Genomic DNA, 12102 nt, shown 5'->3' with positions numbered 1-12102 from the left:
GATTGTAATAGTTGTCAAAGTGACAATGTTTTAGTCTTGTTCTCAATCCCCATGTGTGTGGAAATTGGCAGTCGGTAAAGAGGTATTAGCATACTTGGTCGAAAATCTTTTGACCTTTTACTTTTGACCTAATTCTTTTTTCTCGTTTTTTTGGTTTGAAATTCGGTCAAATTTAATTAAATATATATATGGGGTGGGATAAGGGAATAGATGGGTTTCAGGCTTTCACTTTTCAGCATGCCACTTTTGGTAGTACTTTATACTAGTCGCCTCTGATTCTCTGCATCAAGCTTTGCTTCTCCCCAGCAGTTATTTGCTGCGCATTGCGAGGTTCATGACATCTGCTTTTACATCTATGGCTCTTACAGCTTTTACGTTCCTTTAATTTCAAAGTACTTGGTTCAGTATGCAAAACGCCTTATTTCAGCTAGTCTCTTGTTTCGTCATTCAAGGTAAAGACTTGTTTCAGCTTTCAACTTCTTCCAGCATTCACAAAGGCTTGTATCAGCCCTTCTACCAGAATTGCGTGTTTGTTTTCAAGTTTCGGAGCACCCCGGTACGAGTGATTCCCTTCTCACACTCACTGGCTTTATTTGGCAGCAGTCTTTGGCTTCTCGGCTTTGCTTCTCTCCGTTCATCCATCACGGAGCTTCTGGAGAGCGTCAATCCCTCTCTACTGTGGCGATCGGGAGAGCTCCATCCCTGCACTGCTCTGGCAGCGCTTACCCAGTCAGGACAGCTTGCAGGATTCCCGGACCCTCTCATGGCCCAGCTTCTTGCCTGCTTGTCTCCACTTCAGACCTCGGGTTTGCATGCTCCTCTCTCTCGTTCCTGCTCATGGTCCCAGCCGGCGTCCTGCTCGCGGCTGGTGTCTCCACCCCGCCGTCTTGTATGGTGCTTCCTCTTATACTGGGAATTCCTGCCAAATGATCACAGGTGCGGGTCATTGAATGAAATTGCCCGACTTTGGTAAAAGCTATTAACTGGACATGCCTGGCTGTTCCATGGAAGTAACTTTACAGCCCTCTTCCTCCTCCCAGTACTAAAGTGGTGTTTTTTTTTATTGATTTGGTTCGGCTGACAAAATCAACCTTTCAAATATAAAACATACAGAGATAAAAATAGCACCAATTATTTGCATAATCTTTCTATATACACCAATTTGAATAATGTCATGATAAATGAATAAATAAAATAGAAAGCATAATTATTTCATCATGCATTATGCTTACATCCATTAACTCTATGGACACATCATATAATGATTACAACAAATGTATTGCAGATTCTATACAAATGTTCATCTGATTTGTTAATCCTGTTGCTATTTAGGGTCAGAACTAACCGATAAGACGAAATCTAGATATTGTATGATGGCAATTCTAATTTCCAATTTCTTACTAGTAAATATTCTATGCCATATTTTATCTTCATTCATCGGAACATACAGATGAAGTAAGTTATTAAAATAGGTTTTTCTTGTCTCAATTAATGCTGGTCAAACCACTACCAGATGTTGCAATGGTTCACGACAGCTCACATCCAGACAAAAATGACACTGATTTGACATTTCTCCTGTTGGCAAGAGATTAAGTCTAAATCACAGGTGCTGTCGTCTTATAAGTGCAACATTTAGCTCTATTACAAATCCAGTCATATTGGTATAGTTTTGTCTTGGCACGATCAGGGTTTGATAGCAAGGTTTCCAAGGATATTGAAGCATCTGCTAGCGCAACTAGTACATAACTTCATTTGTATGGGAAACATGGTGTTGAACTGACAAGATGGTATGCCACTGTGCTTAGAATGTTGTTGTTCGCAAAGCATAATAAGCACTTCCGAAATAGGCTGCACATCTTCCATGTTAGTTGCACAGAAAGCGAAATCAAACCCAGTTCGAAACGGATCATGGGGAGTGGAGTGCAGTTCGGTAATTTTAGTATAGACTTCCAAAACCGAGCTTCACATAGATCCCAGATGCAAGACATCATCGGAAGTTTGGTTTCAACTCCGTACAATAAGATGGGCACCACTTTAGTCTGATAAAACATCATTATGTGGTTGTACGAAAATGTACCATATTTGGCAGCCAATATATTTGCCTGTGACTTCAGAGTTTGTAATTTGTTGTTCAATGTTGTAAGATATGTGGCTTTAGACAAGGTGTTCTAGATTATCAGACCTAGATATTTATACTCTGAGACATTCATTAACTCCACACTTTGCAAATGCCACTTGTATTTTTTCTGAGGAGTGTTTGTATTTTTGCAACAGACTACTACCTGTGTCTTTTCTAAATTAATAATCAAATTATTTTCCATGGAATATGCGGTTAACTTGTTCAATAGATTTTGGAGCCCGCTGGGGCTTTGTGATAAAAGAACAAGATCATCTGCATATAACATCCAGGGTTGTGGGCCAGTTGTGGGGCATCCCCTATAACACTTACAAATGATTTGCCAAGATCGAGGATAAAAAGATTGAATAGAAAAGATGCCAGGATACAGCCCTGTTTGAGGCCTCGCCATGTAGAAATAAATTCAGAAAGTTTACCTTCTATTGTAAGCCCGACTTGCAGAGAGGTATCGGTATGCAATTGTTTCATAATGTAAATTAGGGAGGATGGACAATCATAGTGAGCTCGTTTTTTATAATAAGTTCACGATCAACAGAGTTAGAGGCCAACCGAAAATCAACAAATGCAAGATATAGCGGTTGATTCCGGGTGGCGCATTGGGATCTTAACATGTTCAGAGTCATAATGTATGGCGAGGTCCCTAGCCCAGACGCGAAGCCTGCTCGGAACGGGTCTCTTTTTTTGGAGATTGGTCACCCAGCGATTCAAATCCCTGAGGACAATGTGGTTGAAAATTTTGCCCAGGGCATCCAAAAGGTCGATGCGCCTATAGCTCACCGGATTGGATCTATCACCCTTTTTATAAACTGGCAGGATAATGGAGTGTTTCCATGACCGAGGTAGTGTTTGTGTCTGAATAATGTTGGAAAACATATTGAATAAAATATCACTCCACAAGTCTGGATGTTGCTCCAGGATATAATTAGAGGCCTTCGGGTCCTGGGGATCTGGATTGACTTGCTTTATTTATATAATAAAGAATGTCCTCCTTATCAAAGATTAAATGAAACTTGTTAGTAATCTGGGTTGTATTTGGGCAACATGCATTTACTGGTGGTAAATTCAAATAATGTTTAACCCCAGCTTGTTCAGTTACATTATTTGATTGATAAGATATTTAGTGTTCTGCAGTTGATTGATTAATGATGGCCCAGATTTGTAAGGTGTTCTTCCCTGCTAATGCACTCAGCATTCTCGACCCATCATGTTGGTACAGAGCAGCTTTGTGGTTCCGTGTCCAATTCTTATGCGCTGTTATCAAATGGGTTAAAATGGCTCCTCTGATCTGTAATGGGAATTTCGAGGCTTGTCGTTTTTTTGACTGATACCTCATTTTTGCTACTTCCATTTCCTTATTGTATGTGTGAGTATGTAGTATTCTAGTTTTGAGTAGCATTTGTGTCAGTTTTATGTTGGTACAATTGCATTAGGTCATGGTATACAGTGGGCCTCATTACACGGAAGGCGGTAAGCCATGGCGCTATTAGCGCCATGGCTGCCGCCGGTACCTTACCGGGTCCGCCTTGGTGGATGGCGGAATTAGCGGCATATTCCAAGGTGTGTGGGGGCGCTAATTCCGCCATCCACCATTGCCCCTTCACCATTGCCAGTCAGCCCCATAGGGCTCCATGTTAATGGTGAAGGTGCTAATTACGGTACCGCAAATTGCGGTACCGTAATTAGCATCAAGGTCCCTTTGCGGGTCCCGTACTTAACGCCTGTAAAAACCAGGCGTTAAGGGAGGACCCGCAAAGGGACCTCGTAGTAAGGCGGTAAGGGTTTACCGGTACCGGTGCCCGTACCGGTACCGGTAAACCCTTACCGCCTTCCGTGTAATGAGGCCCAGTGTCCTGACATTGACCCAAATTTGTTTTGTGCAGTTCTAATGCATAAAATAGACTAAAGCTTTCCAATGATGTTTTGGTCCAGTGTATTCTATTACATCCTGCATTAACTTTTATGAGGTTTGCCGGACACATAACTCTACTGTCATTCAAAACCTGCATTGCGTTCCAATGCAAAGAAAGACTGTTATGATCACTCAAAGTTGTGACATTGACACAAAATTTGCTAACATCTGCAATGAGAGTCTGACTCACATAGATGTAATCAATAATGGCTAAAGAGTCACCTCTGTGCCATGTCGGCTGTGGGGGTATGTCATCTATAGAGGTACCATTCAGCATTTGTTAACTATGTGACTCAACAAAATGATTCCATGATGTGAGTCTGCTACTAGTCATAGACAACCCCAAACAATGCAGGTTTAAGTCACCTGTTACAATTATAAGAGTTATCGTTTTTTCAATGTATATTGGGTCCAATAGGCTAGTCAAGTCTATCATGAAGAGTTGGTCCGAAATACCAGACGGGTTCCAGTAGATATTTATCAAAGCACATGATATACACCCAATATGAAGTTTTATCATCTGCTGCGGAAATGGATTGGGTGATATCCAACTTTCTGATTTAATCAACGGATTTTGTCTAATAGCTATAAGTAGTCCAGAGGTTGGTCTACCATGTTTGGATTTTTGAGCCAGATTTAAGTAAATATCATATTTATCCCATTTTGGAGTTGTAGTAAGCCACGTTTCTTGAAACATGGCTATGTCAATGTTTTCAAGATTGGGATTATAATTGTTAATAAAATGATGGAACCTTCTTGTATTCCAACTAATGAGAGAGACTGAAATTTGAGTCGCGGACTTATCTAGTAAATGCATATTTTGAGTGGAATGACAATTGCACAATGTTTCGGTTGGTATTCTCGAGCTTGAAACAGCGTGGCTTGGAGTAACCCTCTCTTGGTTAACTACAGAGAACAAAGATTTAGTTAGTGGAACTTTCGAGATTGAGCTGTGCACATCTAGGATAAATCCCATTTCATATAGCTGATTTTTAGCCATCCATATTGTATTTAGAACAACTCTAGAGTTTATCCACAGTCTAACTGAAGTGAGTGTTTGTTCATCTTCGAATTGCACCAATTGGATGTCAGCAGAGTTAATGTCCTCCAGTTCCGGAATTTCCGAGAAGATTGTAAGAATTGATTTACGGTTCAGGTCATATTGCACACTAGGTGATGGACGACATGATAGTACTAGTGAATGTAAGGCTGGTTGTTTTGCATTTGCTATATTCAATTTCTTTGGTTGGGATATGTCCGCTTTGATATTGGAAATGGCGGGAGTTGCTAAGCTTTTCGTATCGGTAGATTTGGCAATAGCAGTTTCAATCAAACAAAACATTTCAGGGGCGAATGTTGAAATAATATCTGAGCCTCTGAATTCAGTGATTGATTTTGATGATATCTCTCTTGATGTTGGTATAGATCGCAGCCCATCAGAATGGGAATTTGAATGAGCCGCATTATGCATGAATGGTATTTGAACAAGAGAAGAAGCTGAGTGCTCTTGGGATTCTGTACAGGCTGCATATGAGGTAATTGGCGGTTTCTCTGGATTGTACACTGAGTGCACCTGTGGATGAGGGTTATGATTAGTCTTGCAATGAGTAAGGTGCCTTTGCATTGGTTGAGCAGACATGCCTGATCTCTTATGCATTTCTAAAGTCTGCTGTGGAATCCCAAATGAATGATTATTATGTCCATTTCGATCTTTGTTTTGTTGTGAGGCGGGAATCCGAATAGAAACAGAGTTGTTGTCAGATGGCATGGATAAGGCGTTGACTAGTTTATCAAAAGATTTGTTTAGTATAGTATTTGAGTCAATGTCAATTTCAGCGTTGTCTTTTCGGGCCTGGGCCTGAAGTTGATACTTCTTTGAGTTGGCACGCGATACCAGTGCTGCCCTTTTTTGAGAATGTTTTATTGCAGTAATAAATTGTTTAGATTTTTGTGAAAGATTGTTTTTGATGGTCACCATGTTTTTTGTTTTCTTCATTTGCGCTGCCACCTTTTTTGGATTGATGTTAGTAATAGGTGTGCATTCTTCCAGAGCTTCTTTATTCTCTTTAGCTAGAGGCCCAGTATATGGGCATCTTTCTTTTTCCAGCTCCTTATATTTATTCACTGTCATCCCATTTTCTCCCAGACTCCTATGCTTGCCTTCACCCAGTTTTATTTCTACCACCCGATCTGAAAAGAGTTTTTCTGGTGGTGGGGCTTGCTGCTTTTTTTTAGAAAAATTTGAGCCATTTTTTTTATTTGCTTTTACTTCTCCAGTTTTAGCGACATCAATCAGTTGTAACACAGTAACTGTTTTGGACTTGGCCTTGAGAAAAATCGGGGCTATTTTTCAGCCATCCTTCAGATTTTACTAAAGTGGTGTTTTACACGGGATGTGTTCAAGCTATCGGGTACCACTACACAATACCCCATAAAGGCTTGTGAAGGCGAGGTTTCTGATTCAATGGGAAAAGGTGGATACCATGTCTCATCTGTGGAGTTCTTCTCTTCTCTCCCTATATCTGCCACCCCCCACCCAGGTGATCCTCCCTCACATATCCACCCCCACCGTGAGGATCAAAAAGCGATGGCCTTTCTTTGGCCACCTAGGAGGAGGACAATCCGGGGAAAGAAGCGAGGATGCTTCCAGATTCCTCACACTGCAGAGCTAGATGATATGATATGATAAGTTTCATACAACAATCTATTCCCCCATAGCACGTTGGTTCCCCACATGACTGCAAATAAGCAAATGTGTCTCTCGTTGATCTGAGGCCTTCTTCAGGGCAGAATTGTATTGTGGAATGGGTCAATCTCAAAACTGAGCTGCTTTTAAGGATTACTGAAGAAGCTCAATTTGGAGCATTAACCAAGCCTTGTATGTGTAATTGGATGAATCAAAGAAGGCAGATAAACCGGAAACAGAGAAGGCATCAGTGGAGACGGTATTGATTAGGCGATTGGCCCATTCAACAATGCAATTCTGCCCTGAAGAAGGCCTCAATTAGTCGACACAAGTATTGGCAGTTGCTAGAAAATACATTCAGTTCAATCCTATATTGGAAAATCGTGTTTGGTAATGCCATAGTTGTGGAATCTGTTATTGAGTGATGTCATTACGAATTAGGAGTGGAGGTGTTTGGGCCACTCAAGGGAAGATAAACAACTTGATGACCTCAGGGCTTAGGTCATTGGCTTAGTTGAGACCCTGCTTATACCCTCCGGAATTTAGAGTATAGATAGTAGGAATATTGTGTTGAAGGTTTACAATGGAGGTAGTGAGCTCAACCGAGATAAGTTAGCCCACTTATTTATCAGAATTTGTTGTTAACATGCTGCCTTTTGCTAGTTGCCAATAAGGGCTGTTCGGTTTGAAAGCAGAATGATTGGCTTTTTGCCATTGCGAAATGACGTTTTAAAAATGAACTAGTCCATTTCACAATATCTTGGGAACCTCAGTAGTGTCATGGGAAAAGCACATCCACACACCCAGCTCAGACTACCCTCACAGCGGCTCCTCAGCCCCTTTCACCATTCCTTCGAAGTTGCATACCGCAGATTAGGTGATCCATCCCCAGCATTTCTGGAAAGGAAACGCTGCCTCAGATAGCACGCGACATGACCACATAGCATACTTTTTTCTATTTCAGTTCCTGTTATGTATATGTGTCAAAGGTCATGTAACACCAATCCCTGTGATGTCATGTGAGGGCAAGTCAAATGGCCACCGACCAGTCGCCCAGGCATTTTGATGAGTTGGTTGCCCCACTTTTTACCATTCCCCTATACTTGGGGACGTATCCCAGGCAGTAGTGGATGATTCTAAAAATTAAAATTCTAGAGCGTATGAAAGTGCACAATTTGACTCACCTTAAGACACCGAGAGGATGAGCACACAAGAAATTGTAGTAGCAGATATCCTGATTTCCGGTGACGTTCACAACCTGCAAGGGGAAGGGGAAGCATGATTAACGTTCCAGGTTAGTCACAGGGTGGCAACTTCCCATTAGAAGTAATAGTTAGACAACAATTTTAATGTTTGGAGGGTATGGATTCCTTTAAGAAGCTTCCTGGTAGAGCACTTACACGGTCTGTCATCCACTCTTCTGGCCCAAACTGTTTACAAAGAATTTAACCTAGTGCCATCACTTCAGAAAATGCAAGGACAAAGTTCGAAAAGTCAATTCTCGATAAGAACTATAAAACTAGAATAGCCGAGGCTAAAACAGGGAACCTGGCAGAGACCTGTGTAAGGATCTGGTCTTATCCTGCATCCTAATGGAATCTGGAGTGAGTGTCATGATTGACAATGGAATGCTACTGGTTAGAATGTTTATGTGTGACTGGTGTTCTCTTGAGGGAGTTGAGAGATGTAGCCTGAGAGAGAGGATGCCGGTGCTTGTCTATGAGAACTGGACTTTACCATCTGATGAATGACACTAGAAACTGGATGTTACACTTGGAAACTGATTAAAGAAGTTACTCATCCACACCTTGATGTCAGAGTCATTTTGCTAAAACACAGAACTCCACATTGGCGACGAGGATGCTGGCTGTGCTGGGGGGACAGCACAGAAGAAGAGACAAGCACCGCCTCCCAAACCTTGGAGGACCCTCTCTCCTCCACAACCTGCAGTTCCACTGTCCTAAATTTCCTATGTGGCTGCAGGTCTTCAGGTCCATCCTCTCCACGTCTACATGCACCAAGGTTTGAGAGGTTGAAAGTGTAATGGTAGCAGCAAATCCTGTGATGTCATGAGAGGACAGGTCAAACGGCCACCTAGCACTAGCCCAGGAATTTTGACAGGTTACTCCCATAGCCACAAGAAATGTATTATCAACATATAACATTGAATAATAATGGTTTAATCAAGTAACTAATTCCTGAATTAATCTGTCCTCCTTCAAGATCTTGAAGTTGGATAATAATGTAGGTAACTTAAAATGACCGCTATGCAACCTTGAACGAAAGTCTTGAAGCTGAACTCAGACCATTGGTGGCATTCCTAATTCAGCTTCTATGCTTTCTCATCATACAGTCTTCCTAGAGGACGCAGCTGTGCCTGGCATGAGCAATATTTTGACTGATGAAAGGAGCAGTGCCAGTACAAGACCACAATGCTCTCACCCCCTCGTGAAATGCCCCTATGTTCAAGTTGTTGCCTGTGGGATAGAAAAGAAATTCAGATAAGGTACTAGCTTTAGACCTCAGAGGACAACTACGCTTACAAGCCTTCATCCCGAAGGCCTCCAACCGATAATCCTTTCTAATCACTAAGCAAGTCTGCCTTATGCACAGCTAACCAGCATTGCACTGTGGCGCACCAGGCATCACCCCCTGATTACCAGTGCGAAATGAGCAAACCTAAACTTCCCAGCACAGTAGTACAACTGGGAACAGCTTCAATGCAAGGACAGCCAAGTATGGGGTCCATCTGCTGGATCCTGGCACTATGACACTTAGAGTAATCCACACTTGACAGAGTGGTACACTGTGTGGATAGGGTTCCAAAGCTCTCTGGTGTAGTTGGGTGTGTCTATAGTGGCAGAGGAGGAATGCTGGCTATGCATGGCACAATGCCTTGATAGGATACAGAGCCTAGTTTTCCATAAAAGGTAATGCTATATAGACATGGTGGCATGTGGAGTCGCTGGAAGCTTGGTATGGCGCAGGTTGCATTGCTATGGCAGCATGTCCCAGTATGGTGAGGTGAGTCTAACTGGGACTATGGCGGAACGCTCTAGAGGCGAGGCTGCAGGCCATTGTGGTGCCTGGCTTACTTTGGCATAGGGTGAAATATTGTTATTGGAATGCCAACAAGCCTTGGTGGGCTCAAATGAACCCACTTTTAGCATATGGTGAATGGTGTATCTACTAAGAGGCATTCCTTGATAGAGTGAGCGAGGGAATAGTCTGAGATGCAGTGAACACAGTATGTATAATTACTTGATACAGTAAACTTAGTTTGGCTTGTATACATTCTGTGATGGTTTTGAAACATGCTTTAGTAGAGTGAAGGGAAGGCCTGGTCTGGCATAGGATGTATACCACACCTTTATTGAAACATGGATGGGTAGGGTAGTGGGAGTCTAGCTTAGCACAGAATATTTTTTTCAAAAAAATATAAATGGCTTATAATAAACATGTATACATTAAAACATCAATGTATACAACAACTTCATTTCAACATAATAATCATTATCCATTACCATAAAACCATTCCTATATTCTTAGTCTCAACAAAATGAATCCAATTTATCATTGCACATTACAATTCCAAATGCACATTACACATTATGTTTCGGGACGCAAAGCGTATGTCCATTAAAATTCTCCTCTTCTCATCAAAATCAGCAAGGCAGCCCATTAACACGCCTATCCTCTAGTACCGTTAATAAGATTTGCACCAAGCAATTGGTGTGCACCCTTGATAAAGTGCGCAAGTGCTATAATAGTTTGTTTGCTGGTTCCCGTAAACAAAGAAGGCCACATTGTTTCTGTACGGTCGACTGTTATGTGCTAGGTAAAATCCGTAAGCCATCGATCTCTAAGCAGCGTTACTTCCTTCCTAGCATTTCATAATGAGATGTTTCCAAGACTCATTGGCCCTCATTACAAGTGTGCCAAATTATCGGTAATGTGCCAGTGATTCTGTGAAACCGGTGGCACTATTTCCGGCAACCGCAACCACGGAATCACTGGCACATCACAACCCTGCGGGAGCGCGCAATCCAGCCGCAATCCGGAATAACGAAAACACTGTCACTGACCACTAAAATCAGTGGCACCGTCATCAAAACTTCCGGTGCCACCTTTACCGGCGTGTATCTGGCAGAAACACCGGCAACGGAAACACTGGCAACGGAAACAATGTAATCACAGGAACTGGAAGCTCGCCGGCGGCCATTTTGAAAAACCAAATCCACATAAAATCACCAACTTCCTGTTGCCATCCGGTCACTGTGATACCGGCATCCTGACTGCAGCCATGAAATCCAGAGTTCCTGCTTTGTGCAAGCGGAAGCTTCACGGAGCAGGAATTGACCTTCCTGACCGAGACCATAGTGGATAACGCAGGGGAACTGTTTGCCACTGACCACAGGCGGAGTAGCTAACTCTGCAAAAATGTCATATGGGAGGAGGTGGCACAGAAGGTGTCGGCCGTGGGCCCTGTCCCCACGCACCCAAAGAGACTATCACAAACAGTGGGATGACCTCCGCCTGAGGTTCTGCAACCTGCTGTGGGCCCACAGGAAGGAATTTATGGCCACTGGAGGTGGGACGCCCTCCCCAATCAAGCTGATGGAGAAATGCAGCAGTGTGCTCGCCCTCGAAGGAATTGAGGGAGTGGGAGCTGCAGAGGCCAGTGAAGGGTCACATGCAGAGGGCGGTGAGTACAACGTGCCACATCAAAACAATACACAGTTGACAGGGAAATGGAGCACACACTACATAGAAACATGACCAACTACATGCCACCAAACCACATCCAACCGATAGAATGGCCAAAAGACCATGGCCATTGTCAAGGGTGCCCAAGCATTGGCGCCTCCCACCAAACATCCAAACACACATATCGCCACATGACTACTGGTCACGTGCACAAAATACAACATGAGAAGCAACACATACACGAGGCACACAGCAGACCATGGTGGCATGCATGCACAAGTGTTTCGAGGCGCAACAAGACAAGGAGGGGGAAACAGAAGTAGGACAAAACAACGATCTTACTAGGCCTTGTGTCATTCATTCGCGCAAGTGCAGGGAAGAGGGAGGGGAGAAGTGCCAAGAGGACAGGAGGCGGGGGAGGGAGAAGCGCAGGTCGCTTAGTAAGTGCTGCCGGAGGGTGGCTCATAAGTGCAGAGAGAAGGGGCTGTAGGGTTGCAGTTAGAGACCCTTAAGCCTTAAGTCCGGGTGGCGCCCGGAGACAGTGCAAGGGCAACTGGACAAGCAGGAGCCTGGGCCTGAGTTCAGTGGGTGGCCAGGGGACCAGTGCGTGGAGCAGTCAGGGACATCAGCAGGGAAGAGGAAGAGAGAAAGCAGAAACAAAAA

The 12102-nt window shown here is 43.2% G+C and overlaps 1 protein-coding gene across 3 annotated transcripts in view; it reads right to left on the bottom strand.

The window, feature by feature from the left end:
- SIDT1 (SID1 transmembrane family member 1) overlaps positions 1-12102 on the bottom strand; it is a 737146-nt gene that overhangs the window by 188473 nt on the left and 536571 nt on the right. For all 3 annotated transcript variants that reach the window (XM_069635864.1, XM_069635865.1, XM_069635866.1), the window contains one exon: positions 7917-7990. In XM_069635864.1, coding sequence (XP_069491965.1) covers positions 7917-7990 — 74 coding nt within the window. The remainder of the gene's footprint in view (positions 1-7916; positions 7991-12102) is intronic.

Source organism: Ambystoma mexicanum, chromosome 7p, assembly GCF_040938575.1.
Source record: "Ambystoma mexicanum isolate Mex_15411 chromosome 7p, UKY_AmexF1_1, whole genome shotgun sequence".
In the NCBI taxonomy this organism is placed as follows: Eukaryota; Metazoa; Chordata; class Amphibia; order Caudata; family Ambystomatidae; genus Ambystoma; species Ambystoma mexicanum.
This window is presented reverse-complemented; position numbering and strand designations above follow the sequence as displayed.